We start from the raw sequence: 20,085 nt of genomic DNA on the forward strand, positions 1-20,085 counted from the left end.
TATAGGTCCTTAAGTCTCTGTTCATTTTTTTTTTCAATCTATTTTCTGTTACTTAGATGACTTTATATCGGTCTTTAAGTTCACTGATTCTTTTCTTTCTCATCTCTATTCTACTATTAAGCCTATCCAGTGATTATTTTTCTAATTTTCAGTTGTATTTTTCAGTTCTAAAATTCTATGCTGTTCTTTCTTATGTCTTCTATTTCTCTGCTGAGGTTAACATTTGTCTCAAGAGTGTACATAATTGCTTGAAGCATTTTTATGATAACTGCTTTAAAATCCTTGTTTGATAATACCAACTCCTGGGTCATCTCACTGTTGGCATTGGTTAATTGTCTTTCCTAATTCCAGTTTTGATTTTCCTGGTTCTTGGTATGATGAGTGATTTTTGGTATACTAGGCATTTTGAGTATTACGTTATAAGACTCTGAATTCTACTGAATCTTCCTTTTCAGTAGGCAGTCACACTGTTTAGGTTTAATATGTTGGTTCTGGTCTTCTGGTACAGTTGTGACCCCAAAACAATTTAGTTTTCACAGAATTTGCAGTGTTATTTTGGTCTGCTTCCTGTGTGTACTACCTAGAGCTAATCTAAAAACCTGGGCAGTATTCTACACCGTAGTTCCATTCTCAAATCTGCTGTGTTAATTCTGGTCGGTTTCTCTTGTGGGTTACTAGGGAGCATTCCCAGAACTTCATATGCAAAATTCATTTCTCCATCTCCCTTCCCTCCAAAATCCTACCACCACTTCTAGTTAGGAGAAGGAAGAGCATCACCTGCCACCGCTGGACACTCAGCATTGGGAATGGAAGTCCTTCCTTGGCCTCTACTGACAACACCCTGGCAGGGTAACTGAGGCACTGCCTCATCACTGCTGATCTGAGGGTAGAAGTTCGGGCTCCTCACTTATCCCCATTAACACTGCCCTGGAGCAGAAAGCAGAATGCTGACTTACGCTGCCTTGTTCCCACCAGATGGAGGGTAGAAGTATAGACTCTCCATTCACCAACCCTCTGGCATCGCTGAAGCTAAGAGAAGTGAAAAACTACCTTGGTGCTGCCAGGGAGGGGACAGACATTCAGGTTCCCTTCTTGGCCTCTGCTGACACCACCCCAACTGAAAAAGCAGCCTGCTACACGCATGTGAAAGGCAAAAACCAGGCTCCACACTTGGTCTCTGCTGGTACCACAGCAGTGGGAGAAGCAGAGAATAGTCTTCTACCACTGGGCAGAGAGTAGAAATTCAGGCTCTCTGCTCAACTCTCCCTGACACCACCTTGATTGAGGTAGAAGAGCACTGCCTCACACCATCTATTGCTACCAGAGGGGGTGCAAGTTCAGGCTCCCCACTCAGCTTCTGCTGACGCCACTCTGGTGGAGGAAAGAGAGTACAGCTTTGCTATACTACACCAAATGGGAGGTGGAAATACAAGTTCCCCATTCAACTCCCACTGGCACTAAGGGAGGTCTTTGGCTAAAGCAGAATAAGTATTGTCAAAAAGTTTTTTGTTCTATTAGGCTGCCCTTTTCCTAGTGCTATCTTATGAAGAGCAGGCCTTTCTTAGGGCCTTTTCTCTATCTGTACCTGTTGATATTTCCATGATATGGGCTTCTCCAGTGCCCACTCTGGGATATATAGAGGGCAAAAAGAAAGCCAAGGAACTCACTGCCATGTCATCCCTCAAATTCCGAGGTCCCTATCTAATCCACCTTCTTCTTCTCACCTTTAGTCTTCTTATATTTGCTTTTAATATTATGTCCAGGATTTTTAGTTGTCCTGAGCAGGAAGAATAGGGAGAAATGAGTCTATTTTATCTTGTCCAGAATCAAAAGTTTAAGAAGGCCATATTTGGGGGACTTCCTGGTGTTCCAGTGGTAAAGAATCTGCCTTCCAATGCAGGGGATGCGGGTTCGATCCCTGGTCGGGGAACTAAGATCCAACATGCTGTGGGGCAACTAAGCCCACGCGCCTCAGCTAGAGAGAGAAAACCCGCACGCCACAACTAGAAAGAGAGAAACCCGCGTACCACAACGAAGAGCCCGTGCGCCACAACGAAAGATCCCACATGCCACAGTGAAGATCCCGCGTGCCACAACTAAGACCCAACGCAGCCAAAAATAAATTAAATAAATAAATAAATATTTGTTAAAAAGAAGACCATATTTTTAAATGGAGTAATTTATAGGATATAGGTAAACAACAGCTGACATGATAAAGCATAAAGCATCAAGCAATTTGTATGATAATAGGGGGATAAAGAGATCAGGTTCAACAACAATGGCCCAAATGTGCTGGGTAAGACAGAGATTTTCCACAAAGCAAGGGACTCTGGGAAGGACTGATTCACTTAAATCTAATAAGTTACCAATGGATATAATGGAATTGATGCCCTTCCCCCAAAAAAAATCAGGTAAAAAAAATTCACTCAATTGGTTAAGATATGACACAATATCTCACAGTATTGTCTTTATAAATAGTAAAAGCACATCCTGTACTTGCAAGTCACCATGCAAAGATTTTGTTTAAAGATTGATAAACAAAAAGTATTATGGTATCTGCAGCCAGGAGCTTGAGACATATAAGAAACTCCCCAGTCTACTTCAAGTGAATTTATTTGCCAGTCCCAACGCACTGGCAGGGAGCTGAGTCAGTCCAGGAAGGATACAAATGAAAATGAGAAAAAGACCCTAGGACCCAGCACCTCAGCGAAGGAGCTAACAACCTAAGTGCCACAGAAGTAAAGAAACAGTGAGGCAGCCATAGGTCAGAAGTGGCAGCTGACTCAAATCAGCTGGTACAGGGGTGTCGTATTTGGCTACCATTATTGGGATCTCCCCTTGCATAGGGAAAGAATTATTTTTAATTGCAAAAAAACAGCAACTTAAAACTTAAATAATCTCTTGCTTTTACATTTAAAAAATATTTTCATAATATTCATACTTTTCTACACTAATTGAATTAGGGGATAAGAATGCCATTAAAGAGAGCAAAGAGAAGAGACAGGGGTGCAGTGGGTCTTCCATCCACAGAGAAAACATGGAACAGGGGCTAACTTTTATGTTCCCGTCTGCTCCATGTGGAGCTCATGGTGAGAGAATGAGTGGGAATGAGCCCAACCCCTGGTCACAGGAATACCAATCTCTGCTCCAGGCACCTAGGCATGCACTGCTCTCTCCTCTGCTGGCCTCACCTTCAGCAGGTAGGGGATTTGCTTTTCCTCACACCCCTCCACCCCCACGGTTAATACACCTGCAATGTGATATAATATTACGCATTACCTTCCTTTACCACAATTGCTGCCATCCTGCTACTCACCTTCTCACACCACATACACTCTCCATGTTGGGAGATGAGACTTTGGTAAGATGAGTAAAGACATGGAGACTTGGCCTGCATATTAACACCTCCTCCTGAGGTCCTCTCCAATACACACATGCACGCACACACACACACACAAGTCCATCTGTCTCAGAAATACTTAGCTCTGAAGGATTTGAGGGACCTAAAGCTTCCTCCACTAACACACAGGCTGTCAAGAACCTGGTGTTGCCTTTCCAAGATACTGCCAGAATTCTGGGGTGAGGGCAGAGAAATATAATACAAAGCAAAGGGGATTGTGAAGAGGAGAAGGGGGAGGGAGAACTTAGAAAGGTCTGCAAGGCAGCCATTGGAGGAGGTTCTTTCAAGGACAGGACTCAAGTGGAAATGTAAAAACTGATTTGCAACACTGTCTGGTTATCACATGAGCTCATGATCCATCTAAGAATAAGACTTCGTTCTGATAGGTCGGGATCCACGAGCCATCCCAGACATTAGAGGCATAACCAAGGGGCTGCAATTCTGCCTCTTTCTCCTTCTCATTCCCTTAGCTTATAAACAAATTTAGAGCTGGAGGAAACCTCAGCCATCTGTTGTACATTTAAGGAATCTGAGGTCTGGAAAAGGTTTGCTACATGTTCAAAGGACTTGGGCTTCTTCCTTCCTGGCCTAGGTCCTCTGTCCTTTAAACTTGTGTCTAATCCAAGTATAAGTGAAGAGATCTGGGTTTTAATCTCTATTCCCCTCACTGATGTCTGTGGTAATGCAGAGTATGGCTCTCTCTGCTTTGTGCTTCAGTTTTCCCAAATATGTAATGGGAAGTTGGATCCTAACGTAAACGGTGACAGAAAAGCTCCCAGCATTTTTTTTAAGAGTCTGTAAAGGGTTACTTATTTGGCATTAACTTACTTGGCTCTTTAAATTATTTTATAATATTATTGTTATTATTATCCCATGTTCACTGCTAAAGCTTCAGGAGACAGTGATTCCCTTCAAGGCCATTCTGCAGGATGGTATGAACTCACTATAAACAACATCACAAACCTTGTCTTCCTTTGAACTCTCCATATCTGCCCCCTCCTTGAATTTTGCCAGTGCGCTCTTGAGGTCCTGAGATGTATAGGTATTGGTGTTGATGTCCAGCCTGTCCAAAGAGAAGTTGAGAGTCACAAGGGGGACACCATCTTTCCCAAGAAAGAAAACCCCTCTGGGTGGCTGGCACTCCAAGGCCAGCTAATCCAGGCCAGCTCTAACTCAGAGCACACTATCTTAACTTTGCCGTGGGTCAGCCAGAAGTCTAACAGGGTGATCTCACCTTGAAGCTAGAGGAGGAAAGAGCTGAAGATGGAGTCACTTCATGAAAGAGGATAAAATGGCATGAGGCAGACAGAAGTCCACCATGGACAGAGAGCTCTCAGCCAGCTACTTGGGCAGAACAAGTCTAGAATGTCTGTGCAATGCTGCTCCCTCAGTACGTGCCAGAGTAAGACCTCCTGGAGGACAGTGGGCACAGACAGAGGAAATAACGTATACCCTATTTATATTCTTCTAGGAAAGAGACCAACAGGGACCTGAGCCCTGCAAGTGTGTGCCTGACCTGATTTGACAACTCAGTCTATCTTTACAAAAACAGGTTGGATAAATTCATACCCTTAAGACCAACCCCTGAGCACAGAGTACATGCAGGAGGTATGAGTCAACCTGACAAAGGAATGAGTTTGAGATACTGAGAACTAAAATCGAGGCCAGCCACCTTCCATAGCCAGCCTCCAAGGACAGGGGAGAAAGGAACCAATGTGGACATAATGTCAGGAACCTGGCAGAGACTAGAGTGGTATCCTCACAAAGAGCCCTGTAGCTGATCCAAGCCACAACAATTCATCTTGACTGGAGAGAAGGTATTCATGGGGTGAGGGGGTGGAAGGCAGGTTTTGCCACCAGCACTCACTTCAGTTCAGTGAACAGAGGTAAGAAAAAGAATGGTACATACAGACTAAGGGAAGTATAGAAAGTGGGCTGTGCATGACAAGACTGTCCAGCTGGCAGGGGAGGGGGTGGGAGGGGGAGGGAGGAATCCAGATATCCCTGGAGATATATCAGAGGCTGGGGAGGAAGGGGCTACTGGACCACTCTGTTCCAGGCGAGATGAGTGCATCAGTCTTATGGTTCAACATCCTAGCCAGCCTCAGGTCTCATGAGAGGTACTCACTCTGTCCTTGATTCATCCTAGAGACCCCTTAGGGCCCTCAGAAAAACACTTGACTTCTTTAAACCCCAGTCCTCCTAAACTAAATAGCTAATCACTCCCATTTACAGATCACTTAGCCATGTGTCAGGCACTGTGTTAACCCTTTAGAAGTAATATTTCATTCAAATCATTACCACAACCCTACAAGGTAGGAAAGAGAACCACTTTCCTGCCAGGGAATCACCCACTGCCAGCTGCATGAGGATGCCACTGCCCTGACCATTACCCCTAAGAGGGAGTTACGTATTTAGGGCTATAACTTGAGCAGATTATCTCCTCCTTCCTCCAATTCTTGGTCAGGATTAATCCCGTCATGTCTGTATATCTGTTTACTGCCTAAAGTCCCAGTCTCCAGGCTATCCATCATCACCCACTCTCAGCCCCAACTGCACACACACAAGTGTGCACATGTGTGGGTGCACACGTGTGTGTGCACATGCACAGGCACACATACAACTATCCTCAGCTGGTATTCTCACTTTATTCTTCACTGAGAAAAACAGATGTTATCAAGAACTCCCTCACCTTTCCATCATCCACTCTATACACCAACCTGCACCTAAATCTGTATTTTCTGCTTTCCCTACTATTGGAATGGATGACAGTGTCCCTGCCCCTGCTGAACTTAGGCTAGAGATCCCACGTGCCTTTTCAAAAGCTTTAACTCCCATAATTATACCACTCCCACCTGCCTGCATCATCAATTTTTCCTTTGACTGGATTATTCCCATCAGCATACCAACACTCCTTTGACTCCACAGTCTCTAATTATCATGCCATTTCCCTGCTCCTGTTCAGATTAAGTAAAACTTTATAAACACATTGTCTTCATTCACCATCCATACCTCCTTGAATGCTATTTACATTGCCATATGCATTAACCTGGATTTTATTCCCACAACCCCACTAAAACTGCTCATCAAAATTCCCAGTAACTGATGGCCAAATCCAATGGACTCTTCACTAGTGCCATGTTCCTCAACCACTCAGCAGCATTTACACAGTTCACCCCTCCCTCCTTGAAACACACTCCTTTCCTGGCTTCTTGTTTCCACACTCTCCGGGTTCTTCCTCTTCCTTACTCCTTCTCTGTCTCTTCTTGCTGGTTCCTTATCTCCTACCTAAATCCTATATGCTGGAACACCTCAGAGTTCAATCCTGGACAATGTTTTCTTCTCTATCTCTACCCTCTCATCTAGATATTTTAGAATATCTATCAGGCAGTGATGCCCAAATTTACATCTTTGACCCAAACCTCTTCTCTGAGTACCAGCCAGACTCCTGTACAACTACTGATATATCTTGGATCTCGGATGTTTAATGGCCACCCCAGACTTATTACATCTAAAACATAGGTCTTGATAGTTCTCCCCATAAAACTGTCCCTCTCTCAATCTTTTCTATTTCAATAAATAGTACCTTCAAGTACCTAGTTGTGCAAATCCCAAATGAGGCTTTACCCTGAACCCCTAACCCCATCCTTTTCCAACCCCTACATCTAAATCATAAGCAAGTCCTATTGCTGCTACCTCCAAATTAAATCTCCAATTCATCCACTCTCCTTCACACACCATAGACTAAGCCACCATTATGTTTTGCCTGATCCACTTAAATGACATTCTAATTGTCTCTGTGCATCTTTTTTTGTCCACCTCCAATCTATCCTCCATATACATAGCAACTAGAATGATCTTGCTAAACTACATTACATTAAATGACTCTCCCACCCCAAATCCTCCAATGGTTTTCCATTACAATTCTACTTAAATGAAGAACATTCAACATGCTCCTCAAAATTCCACATGATCTGGCCCCTCATACCTTCCCAATCTCATCTCATATTAGTCTTCTTCCTTCTCCTACCCTCTAGTCAACCTGATCATTTTCCTGTTTCTTGAACTTGACAAAGCCCTTTCCTTAACAAAGCCAGAAACTCTTCTTGTTTCTTCTGCCTGAAATGCTCTAACCATAAACCTATAAAACCAACCCCCTGCATGACTAAATGCCCCTCATTCTTCAGGTCTCAGTTCGAACATCTCTTTGAGAAGGCCTTCTCAAACCATCCTATCTACATTTACCTCCCTCAGGGACTTATCACCTTATTTCTTCCCTAGTATTTATTATAATCTGTAATTACCTTACTTGCATACTTATTTCTCTCTTTTCCTATCTGCTAGCCTCAATAAAGCTAGCATCTTGTCTGTTTTGTTTACTACTGTATCTCCAGTGCCTGGCACATAGGCACTCAATAGGTCTTTTGTGAAATGAATGAATGGAGTAAGTAAATGGTCCTGTCCTTGGCCCACTCCCTTAACTACCATACCATATTATACCGTGGTAAATGCTCAACCCAAAATGAAACAACTTGGATGAAGTTTGTCCCTTATCCCTCTAAACATAAGAGGATGACTCAAATATCTGGTTGTTCCAAGGCAAAAAGAGAGATGTACTATGGAGAGATTGACAGGGATGCAGACTAAAACCAGTGGAGATGGCAATACCTAACACACAAAGAGGAAGAGGAAAACCTGCTGAGAGCCAACTATACACTGAACTCAGGTAGTGCCAAGAGAATCCTCTGGGACAAGTCAGAGTCAGGAGACCTCTCCCAGGCTTTAGAGCCCACAAGAACTGTAGCTCTAGGTAGCAGTGTGGCCAGTCACAGAGCCAGCAGCTCTAATGGAGAAGCTGCCATGGATTAGGCTGAATGGACTATCCCCATCTCTCTCTAGCCAGTGGTTCCTTTCTTTTTTTTAAAATTTATTTCTTTTTATTTTTGGCTGCCTTAGGTCTTTGTTGCTGTGCGCGGGCTTTCTCTAGTTGCAGCAAGCGGGGGCTACTCTTCGTTGCGGCTCGCGGGCTTCTCATTGGATGGCTTCTCTTGTTGCGGAGCACGGGCTTTAGGCGCGTGGGCTTCAGTAGTTGTGGCACACGGGCTCAGTAGTTGTGGCTTGCGGGCTCTAGAGCACAGGCTCCAGAGTTGTGGCGCACGGGCTTAGTTGCTCCGTGGCATGTGGGATCTTCCCAGACCAGGGTTCGAATCTGTGTCCCCTGCACTGGCAGGCAGATTCTTTTTTTTTTTTTTTTTTTTTTAATTAATTAATTTATTTATTTATTTATTTATGGCTGTGTTGGGTCTTCGTTTCTGTGCGAGGGTTTTCTCTAGTTGCGGCAAGTGGGGGCCACTCTTCATCGTGGTGCGTGGGCCCCTCACTATTGCGGCCTCTCTTGTTGTGGAGCACAGGTTCCAGACACGCAGGCTGAGTAATTGTGGCTCACGGGCCTAGTTGCTCCGTGGCATGTGGGATCTTCCCAGACCAGGGCTCGAACCCGTGTCCCCTGCATTGGCAGGCAGACTCTCGACCACTGAGCCACCAGGGAAGCCCTGGCAGGCGGATTCTTAACCACTGCGCCACCAGGGAAGTCCTAGCCAGTGGTTCTTAACTTTGTGGGATCACCAACTTCTTTGACAATCTGATGGAAAGCTGTGGATCTTGTTCCCCAAAACAGAATGAAGTCAATAAGCAAAATATTATAACAATTTTGAAAATTAGCCCTGCCCTTTGGCCTCTGTTCCCATTCCAGAACTAGAGAGGCAGGAAGACACTGTGAAGTGGAATTAAAGGAGCACAGGATGAGGTCCACTCCTTGAGAAGGAAGTCACCACCAAAGGCAACCAGAGACTCACTGAGTTCACAGCACTGAACACCCACACCACTTTGTCAACGTCTTTGGGCTTCTGTTCAGACAGGTTTGCTGCTGGCTATAAATGCTGAGAAGGAAGAAGACATGTCCAGCATATCCTGGAGGCCATTCCAGGGCAGAGCCCTCAGAAACATTCCAAAGGAGAAAAGCAAAGAGGCAGGAGTGGGGACGAATATTCTTCTCTTACGGTGTCTCTACTACAGACCACATGGATGGCTCTGCTTTCTAGTATAAAAAGACAGGAGCAACAGACAAAGCAATAAGTGCTCCTGCTAATGATCTATGGTCAGGTATTGGAGAAATCACTTCCCATAGTATTAAAACCAACAAATAAAAAGCTCCAAATTCATCAAGTTCCTAACTCAATATTCTTAAACCAGGAAAAAAATAGTCTTCTTATTCAGAAAATAAGACTTGGCTTAGATGTGAGAAAAGACTTCCTAAGTACTTTGAGACACTGAAAAATGTATGTATATGCATGCTAGGGATGGAGGGAGGTTGACAGGGGTTACGACAATGAGATTTGATTCTTTCTTCGACGGTTCTGAGAAAATAATCATCATATAACCTGGGTTAATCCAGGTTCAGGCCTATCTGGAGAATGGGGGAAAGTAAAGATCCTTCCCAGTTTGGGGTGACTATAAGGACGACAAATAGCTCCTTATCTATCATAATATAAAGTTGAATTTTCCAACAGTGAAAAATGCCCAAATCTGAATAAGCTACTTTGTGGGCTTGTGAGTGCCACATGGACAGGATGGATGACCTTTTGCCAGGTATATAAAAGAAAAGACTCAGGTAAAAATGGGGCTTCTAAGGTAACCTTCTGCCTCATATCTAAACCGCAAAATATTGTTAAAATAATAAAAATCCAAGGACTGAGTAACACTAACCCCACTCAATAATCCATGATTGATTCCCAATACTTACATGAATAGGCATATCTCAGAGATATTGAGGTCACTGTTCCAGACCATCGCAATAAAGTGAATATTGCAATAAAGCAAGTCACATGAATTTTTTGGCTTCCCAGTGCAGATAAGTTATGTTTACACTATACTGTAGTCTATTAAGTGTGCAATAGCATTACGTCTAAAAAAAATGTAGGTACCTTAATTAAAAGATACATGACAAAAAAACAATACAAACCAAAAAACCAATTACAATAGTAACTTCAAAGATCTATTCATCAAAGAACTAATCACAGGATCACCATAACAAATATTAATGAAAAAGTTTGAAATATTGTGAAAATTACCAAAATGTGACACAGAGACATGAAGTGAGCAAATGCTGTTGGAAAAATGGTAGCAATAGACTTGCTCGACACAGGGTTACCACAAATCTTCAATTTGTAAAAAACGCAGTATCTGCGAACTGCAACAAAGTGAAGCACAATAAAACAAGATATGCTCGTATTAGAACAGGGACAGCAAACTATTTGTAATAATCAGATAATATTTTAGGCTTTGTAGGCCTTATGGGGTCATTTTCCCAACTACTCAACTCTGTCAGTGTAGCAAGAAATCAGCCATAGACAATACCTAAATGAGTGAGCATGGCTATGTTCCAATAAAACTTTATTTATGGACACTGGAATCTGAATTTCAAATAATTTTCAGTCATGAAATATTCTTCTTCTTCATTTTTTTTCAACCATTAAAAAATGTTAACAACAACCTAGCTTCTGGGTCATACAAAAAAAGGCAGTAGTCCCAATATTTTGCTGCAGGCCATAATTTGCTGGTCCTTGTGTTAGATACTTCATGGCTGGTATTTATACTGCCCTATCAAGCTGCACAATTCCAGCAGCCCCTGCAACCCCATGCCTCAACCTCCTTCTCCCTTACACAGGAAACAGCAAGCAAAAAAACTTGGTAATTCAAGGCAAAAAACAGAAAAATAGAGACTACGAATTGCCCAAAAGCAAATAATCTAAACTGATTATTAAAAAATAAGGCAACTCTTACCATTGGAGAACTTTTGAAAGCTTGTTTTAATATAGACTAACAAGAGGAAAAGTTGGTCTGAATTAAAGACTTCAAAATGCAATTTTATTGCTCACCAAGGAAGTATTACTGCAAAGCAGAAGGTTTAACAGGCCTGTTTTAATGAATAGATGACTCATCTGTAATCAGTGCATTAACTGTTGGGATTCAAATGGGTACTCTTAGAGTACTGGGAAAAATGGCTTCATTTTTAAAGCAGGTTAAGCATTCCCCTACAGCCTTTTTTAAAGTATCAATTTGCTTTGCAAACTATTTCTTTCCAAAGACCGTAGAAGTAAACATCCATAAAACCCTGACAGATTTATCACAAATTCTAAGCTATTAAATTTCAAAAAATTTAAAGCCATGTGTATTTGGGTAAGAAACAACACATTGTCATTACTCTCAGTATTACAGGGTCAATGCTGTCAGTCTCCCAGTCCCTAGGGTTGACACCATACCTTTTGCCTTTTTTCAACCCTTTCAAATTATTTCGAAGCTTGTCCTCATCTTGGAGTTTCACTTCTCTTGCCCCAGTCTGGAGATTCAGCCGCACATGGGATCCTGCAGGAACAGCATGACCTAAAAGCCAAGAAGAGAGGAGGCTTATGACGTATACAGTACCTGGAGGGACACTGCATGTGAAAAATTCCTTCAAGCGAAGTGCATAGCACAAGTTATCTTGGAAAGATGAGGTAAACCCCGAGCATAAAAGAGTAATGATGTAGCAAGAATTCAAGTTTTCTCAATTCTGGCAGGATCATAGCAAACTCCAAGTTACACCAACCACTGTGCCTCCATCAGAGAACCAAGGAGCCGGGGAAACACCACTCCAAGACAAGCTGTTCTGTTCCTGCCATCCCACTTCAGCAGGGAGTTTCTATATCTTTGCCTAAGAATTCAAAGGGAACTTAAGTACCTGAGTGTATGTGTATAATGATCCACTTCTAACCTCAAACCCATCCAAAATGCCTCAAGGATTTTTAAAAAAGGTTATGTTCAGAGTAGAATGGGGAAACTTATCTCTGGGGAGGCTCCCTGAATTGGGGGTTAAATGATGCAAAAAGTGAGACCCAGACTGGGAATAAAGAGAATCCCAAATAGATGGTGCCCTTCGTGCAAAGACTCAGACACAGAAACTGACAGGCCGCATTCAGGAGGCAGGGAGCAGAAGAGCTTGGGAAAAGTGGAAGGGCTGTGGAGGCTGCTGTCTTGATGTGCCATTGGAACCCCAGTTTGGGTAGGAGAATAAAGGTAATGGCTGAGGAAGTTGGTTCTGGGAAGAGATGAGGCCAAATACTGGCAAGAACAACAAGAAACTGGTAACTTCTATCCTACTCCTATGATCATGGGGCAAGAGGTAACTTCTTTTAGCATTAATTCCATCTCTAAGGGAGTTCCCTGGTGGTCCAGTGGTTAGGATTTGGTGATTTCCCTGCCGTGGCCCAGGTTCAATCCCCAGTCTGGGAACAGAGATTCCACAAGCCGCGTGGCACAGCCAAGGGAAAAAAAAAAAAAAATCCCATCTCCAAATGTATGAAAGGGAGAGATTATCTCATCTGGAGAGATCCAAAACCAACATAACAACAAGAGTATCTTCCCGGCTGAAGGCTAAGCAGGTCATCCTTGATTTTCCCTCTACTTTACACCCCATATACCCAATCTCCCAAATCTGGTGTTTCTCCTTCCATATGTCTTCTTTCTTCTTGAATGCATATCTTTCTCTCTGCCCTCCCCACCACTGCCCTTCTCTGAACCATAACCATCTCTCTTCTGGATACTGCCAAAGCCTTCCAACTGGCCTCTACTATCTCCTCTTACCTCCTAATCAAACTGTTCTTTACAATGAGTGATTTTTTTTTTTTTTTTTCAAAACACAAATCTGACTATGTTATTCCCCTGCCTTGAACCTTTTGATGGCTTCCTACTGTTCTTAAAGATGAAAATCTTCATGCTGGTTAATGAGGCCCTTTTTAGTATCTAGCTCCTTGCCTGCCTCTTCAAACTTGTCCACTCCTCATTCCCCATGTTCTAGGCCACACTGGCCTTCTTCCATTCCATGAAAGGAACCATGCTCCCTCCTACAACAGGGTCATTCCACCTGCTGTTCCCTTCGCCCACAATGCTCCTTCCAACCCCAGCCTCCATCTCTTCATCCTTCCAATCCCAGCTAAGTGTCGCTTCCTCTCTGAGAGGCATCCTCTATTTCCCCAGACCAGATCTGGCTTCCCCCTAAAGGCTTTCACAAAACACCATGACCCTTTTTCTTTCTCTTTCTTTCTTTCTTTCTTTTTTTTTTTTTGACCACCCCATGCAGCTTGCAGGATCTTAGTTCCCCAACCAGGGATTGAACCCGGGTCCACGGCAGTGAAAGCACCTAGTCCTAACCACTGGACCGCCAGGGAACTCCCTGCCATGACCCTTTTTCTTAATAATACTTACCACAATCAATAGTTATATGTTAGTTTTTTATTTATCTGGCTAATATAAATGCTCAGGGTCTATCACATATCTTCAGGGTCTATCACATATGCAAGCATATAGTAAACCCTCAATAATTATATATTAAGTGAAAAATCAAAAATGGAAGAGAGAAAATCCTGGCTTATCTAGAGGTGTGTGGAAATGCCAACAAGGATTTTCACTAGGACAAGTAGATTCATAATAATTCATAATAATTAGTAGTCATAGTTATTTTTAGTAGTAATTATACTAATAACAGTAATAATAATAATAATAATATCTTGAATTTTCAGACTTTTGAAATTAGAAATAAAAAAGAGAAAAAGTACATGACTTTAAAAGTTTCAGAACACAACAGGTTAGACTGTGCTAAGCTGGCCAAGGAAAAGACTAGGATCTTATGTGAATCCATTTATTTTATTTGGGGAAAATTCCAAAATTACTCCCTTCACATAAACCATCACAGGGGGCAAGAGCAACCACAATAACATTAACTTAAAATACAGGTTACGCTCATTTAAAATACATGAAACCAGCCACGGCAGCAGTGGCAGAGGCAACAGAAAACACAGTATTTCAAATATTTCCACTCCACTGGGAAAAAGGCCAAGTTAGAGAGTGTGATCTGACCTGCTTCCTTCTAGGGCCTCTCTGAAGGGACCAGAACACTGGAGAAGAACAGAACAGAGGCAAAAAGTCACCAGATACATGCAGGGATTGGGAGGTAGAGGGGAAGGGGACAAGCAGAAAATAAGACAGGAATCCAGAAAGGCAAATAGGCCTGCAAAGCCTGCGGTGTCTATCTCCCTAACCCTGGCTCCCTGAGGGGGAAAAAAATAGGTGGTAGACTGCATCATTGTCACCAGTTCTGTTCCATCCACCCCCTTTACCATGTGACCTCACAGTCCCTCCTACTAGTAGTAGAGTGTACTTTCCCAACCTTTGACTTTGGACTTGGCCTGTGACGTGCTTTGGCCAGCAGGATGTTAGCAAATGTGCCACAGAGGTTTGAAATGTGCTTGTGTGCTTGGCTTGTCTCTTGGAATTGTGTATCACTGTGAGAAGAACATGCTCTACTAGCATTCTGATCCAAGAAGGATGAGAGACCCATGGAGCAGATCTGGACCCAAAGTGCAGATTGGAGATGAACCCAGCTGAGCCCAACCACGGTCAGCCAAGTCTAGCCTATCTGCAGACATGTGAACAAGAATAAATGACTGGATACCTTTTTTAACTTTTTACTTTGAACTACCTTTAAACGTACACTTGCAAAAATAGTATAGAGAGTTTCCATATATCACTTACACAGCTTTTCCCAATGTTAATATCTTATATAGCCATAGACAGTTACTGGGAAATTAATACCAGTAACCAAACTAAAGATCCTTTTCAAACTTTACCAGTGTTTCCTCTAAGGTTCTTTTTTGTTCCAGGATCCCATATGGCCTTCGGTTGTTATTTCTCCCTAGTTTCCTGCACTCTACAACCGTTCCTCAGTCTTCCCTTGTCTTTCATGACCCTGATACCCTCAAGAAATAAATACATATCAGTTATTCAGGAATGTCTGGTTCTTGTCATGATTAAACTCAAATCATGCCACCTTGACAGAAGAACAACAGAAATTATGTCATGCTCTTCTCAGTGCATCATATCAAAAGGTTCGTGATGTCAACATGTCTTATACTGGTGATGTTGGTCTGGATCAACTAACAAAAGTAATCTATACTGAGCTTTTCCACTGTGGTAAACAAAAATCATGGCAAACTACCAAACTGTAGAAAACAGTCTGGCGGTTTCTCAAAATGTTAGACAAAGAGCTACCATATGAATCCAGCAATTCTTCACCTAGGTGTATTCACGAGAGAACTAAAAACATATGTTCACACAAAAACTTGTACATGAATGTTCACTGTAGCATTATTTATAATAGCCAAAATGTGGCAACAACCCAAATGTCCATCAACTCTGAGAAATGAACAAACAAAATGTGGTCTATCCATTCAGCAGAATACTATTCAGCCACTAAAAGGAATGAAATACTTCAAATCATTAAACTGTATCTCAATAAACCTGGAATAAATAAATAAATAAAATACACAGTAACTTAAAAAAAAGGAATGAAACACTGATATATACTATAACACGGACAAACTTTGAATGCATTAAACTAACTGAAAGAAGACAGATACAAAAAGTCACATATTATATGATTCCTTTCATATGAAATGTCCTGAATAGGCAAATCAACAGACATAGTAAATTAATGGTTGTCAGGGGCTAGGGGAAGGGAGGAATGGGGAATGACCACTAATAAGCATTGTTTCTTTTTGGGGTGATGAAAATGTGGTGATGGTTACACAATACTGTGTGTATACTAAAAATCCCTGAATTTTTAAAAAAAAAAAAATCATGGGGGAAATATTCTGAGATTATACAAATCCTCTTTTTCCTCAAACCTTTGCACACCATTAGAGGGATCCGTTTGCGACAATTACCACTGTGGAGATGGTCTAATAGCAATTTTCTACTCCCCTCCTTCCTTACACATTTATTAATTGAAATTTCACTACAAGGAAAAACTGTTGCTCCTCCATCTACTTAATTATTTACTTTCCTTATCTCATTTTTTTTAATCAGTCATCAATTTTATACACATCAGTGTATACATGTCAATCCCAATCGCCCAATTCAGCAAATTATTTACTTTATCAATATGTTCTCATGGATATTTTATTCTGTGAGTTATAATCCAATATTATCATTATTTTGTTGCTCAAATTATTTCAGCTTTGGCAACTAGGAGCTCCTTCAGGTTAGCTCTTGTGTTCCTTTGGTGAGTCCCTTTCCCCCATCATTTTCTTTTTTCAAGTACTTCCTTACTTTCTGGATCCATAAGATGCTCCAAGTTTATCTTGCATTTTCCTTTTCCCAGCCCTGGAATCAACCATTTTTCAAGGAGTCCTAGTTTTTTATTGAAGAACAGTGTTTAGAAACCATGATCTGCATGATAGGTGTGCTCATTACTACTAGGTTGTCATTGCTTCTGGGCTCTCTCTGGGTCAGAGATAAGAAATTTATATGTGTGTATACATATACATATATACAGCTGTATTTCTACATCTATTTGTCTGTGGACATCTTAAAAACTACAAGTTTATACTGATACCTCAGATTCCAATCAGCCCCACAGGGTTCACCTCCCCCATTTCCTTATTTGCAACTTCTTTCTCCAACAGTGAGAAAACTGGTTCTTTTTACCTGCAATATTATATTTATTGTTCAATACTAGTACACATAAAAAGTAGTTTCAAAATTGCTAACCCATACCCCTGTGAGAAACACATTTGACAAACTACATTACAGCATTTATATACAGCTCCTTTGTCTTTAATTTTACTGTATCTAGTCAAAGTATCATTTCACAAGGTCACTTAGGTTAGTTCCATTCTTCCCTACCCCCATCAGTATGATTATGTTATCAATTTGGTTCATTTGTTAGCGTCTGTGTTCCACTTTGTTGTTTCCATTCCTCCACATCCTGGTTGGTTCAATTTTTTATTTGGGGGCATCTGAAGGGTACGTGAACTATTGCTACGGTTCTAAGAGTCAAAGCTATACAAAGAGAAATTACTGTTGTTTTAAAGCTGAGTTTTGAGTGGTTTGTTTATTGTGGCAATTCATTCCAGTGGTCCCGGAACGAGGAATTTAAAAGTGTCCAATATAAAAAAGAGTTCTTTTTTTCTGAAATTACATCATTTCTATCTTTTTAGTGTTAAAATGTCCTTTTATAAAATGAGATAATGATGATGGTGGATGACAGTGGGTTGTTTCTATGTTAAGGCCCTTAACTCAGCAAAGTAAAGAAATTGGCCTTTGGTTCCCCGAACTTTCTTTTAAAGTTTTCTGGTCCATGAAACACCATAGTCTAGAAACCACCCATCTATTCTACCAACATTCCCTAGGACGTTTGAGAATTATTCCCATGGTACACTTTAAATGACTGAATTTTATGGTATATAAATTTTATCTCAATAAAGTTGTTTTAAAAATTCATTTCTTTGGATAAAGCAGTACTTCTCCTTTTGAATCCTGGGACAGCAATTAGGCTATCAGATATAGTACAAGGTGACAGCAAGTATTCCTAGGGGCCAAGAAAAACCTAAGTTCAGAGCCTAAACACAAACCCAGAAGGATAGTTCTGGGTAGGGTAGAAAGAAGAAAATGAGCCTAGAAAGCCTGAGGCCATCAAACACCTAGGCAAGAGGAATACTGGTAGAAGGGCAGGTAAGAAATATTGAGCCAAGATGCAGAAGCCAATTCAAATGCCCATGGGAGGCAGGCAAATAAGAGAGATGAGGAAGGCCATCTGTAAGACAACAGGGAGTGGTGAGGGCTGAGAAAAAAATGCCCCCTCTGAAAGCATTCAAATTTTAAAATACAAAAGCTAAACAAAACATATCTATATATGGAATTCAGCCCACAGCCAATTTGTGACTACTGGAAAAGATGTTTCACCTACTGACAAATCTTGCCTGACCCAGTATTTGTCCCAACTCACCCAAGTGCCCAGTGATTAGAAACTTAGCCCTCCTGGGCTCAGAGTGGCAGCGTCCTCCTTGGGTAGTGCCCACAATGAGCCTGCTGTGCAGTCTGACTGCCCTGCTTCAGTGGAGACAGGGCCAATTGAGATGGATGCCACAGTGCCCTGGTTTCTGCGTTGGCATCAGATGCCTCGGGAGTTATATGTCTTTGGGAAGTGTCTCTGTAGGCTTTTGCCTGGAAACCTCCCCCTCCAGGGACTTCTAGGCTCTTTCAAGTCAAACCTGGACACAATGGCAGAAAATCAAGGGCTGCCGCGGCACAGCCTGCTCAGATGAGAGCTGGCCATGCGACCATGAGCACTGGAACTCTGCTACCCACTCAGCTCTTTCTTTGAGGGCCAGGTAAATTCCTTTTTATTTTTTAATCTTCATGCCCTTATGTGTCCAACGACAAGAATCTATCGTGTCTGCTTTCACTAATGTGTTAGATTGTCGTGAAGAATAAATGAGAAAACACTGTGTCAGTGCTCAGAAGAAGTTAAAAGTGCTTCAGGAAACACAGCCCCAAAAAGGTTAAATGTCAACCAGAATGAAACAAAGACATTTTATTTATCAAGTCCTGTAGGTATGTGTTAACAAGAGTAAAAATTCCCAATTATGCCGAGTTTCTAAAGGGCAGGGGCCAATTACTTGTGCCCACAGCTCAGGCTCAACTCCAGGCACACAGTAGGCCACCAGAAAGGTCAGCTTGAATGCCAGCCCCCTGGCCCCCACTTCCAAGACCAGAAAGAATAGGAGGAATATGGGACAGGAAGCAATGCCACTCACCTCCAAGCTCCTAACCAGGGCTGGTCAGAGCTGAGACTTTAGTCTCAGCCAAGCGCAGTTGCCATGGCTACCACAGCCCTATCCTCCTGCTTTTTTATTCAAAAACCCCAAACAAGTCCTGGCAAGATCCCTGCCTCACACAAATGAGCATCTATCTTGTCTCCAAGGCAGGACTTGAACTGAACCAGTAACAAAAAAATGTGCACAAACCTCTCTAGGGTGCTGAACCCTGAACCAATGTTTAATGTTTTTTGAAGGGAAACACAAATGGAGATCTTTTTTGTAAGCAGCAAAACACGGAGTGAACCAGTCTGTATTGCCATTACATTTATGCATTTTCTAAAAGGACTAAACAATGGCAAAATGAGAAAAAATAAAAATATTCTCCAAACTGATTTTTTACTCTGCTGCGTAATCTACAGTCTGGGCAGGGCCTTAGAAGAGTTCTCTGGCATGGCTTCCAAGCAAGGGTGGAAATCCATCACCTGCATTAAAGCCCTTCAGATCAAGAGACTCCACAGTCTTCCTCTGGGAACAGCTATCCTGATAGCTCCCACCACATTCCAGAACTACCCTCCAAAATTTTATCTGCTGTGACCTAACCAATGTCTCCTTTCCAGTTCTCAAGGAGGACAGACGACAGCTGGGCACCAACCTCTGTACACAGAATTCACAACAGCAGTGCTCTTCAAGTGCAAGGACTAGCAATGCTACTTGGAAGATTTCCTCTGTTACAGTTGGAGAGGTACTCTGAACAGCCATCAGGACAAAGGCTCAAAGTAACCATATCCAGGACACGGTGAGCCTCTTTCCACAACTGGCTAGTCAACAAGCATTTACTGAGGATTAGGTAAGAGCCTGCCTGCTGTATTCTAGGCATTCCTTCTACCACACCTTACTGTGTACCCACTGAAGAAAGCCACCTGCTGTGTTGGGCACTGGGAAAGATACCACATTAACAAAACCAATAGCTGTCACTGAGGAATATGAAGT

The 20,085-nt window shown here is 42.1% G+C and overlaps 1 protein-coding gene across 6 annotated transcripts in view; it reads right to left on the reverse strand.

The window, feature by feature from the left end:
* SIL1 (SIL1 nucleotide exchange factor) overlaps positions 1–20,085 on the reverse strand; it is a 313,911-nt gene that overhangs the window by 88,415 nt on the left and 205,411 nt on the right. For all 6 annotated transcript variants that reach the window (XM_059917197.1, XM_059917198.1, XM_059917200.1 and 3 more), the window contains 2 exons: positions 11,722–11,842; positions 4,364–4,463 (listed from right to left, as the gene is read on the reverse strand). In XM_059917197.1, the coding sequence (XP_059773180.1) occupies positions 4,364–4,463; positions 11,722–11,842 (221 nt within the window). The remainder of the gene's footprint in view (positions 1–4,363; positions 4,464–11,721; positions 11,843–20,085) is intronic.

Source organism: Balaenoptera ricei, chromosome 3, assembly GCF_028023285.1.
Source record: "Balaenoptera ricei isolate mBalRic1 chromosome 3, mBalRic1.hap2, whole genome shotgun sequence".
NCBI lineage: Eukaryota > Metazoa > Chordata > Mammalia > Artiodactyla > Balaenopteridae > Balaenoptera > Balaenoptera ricei.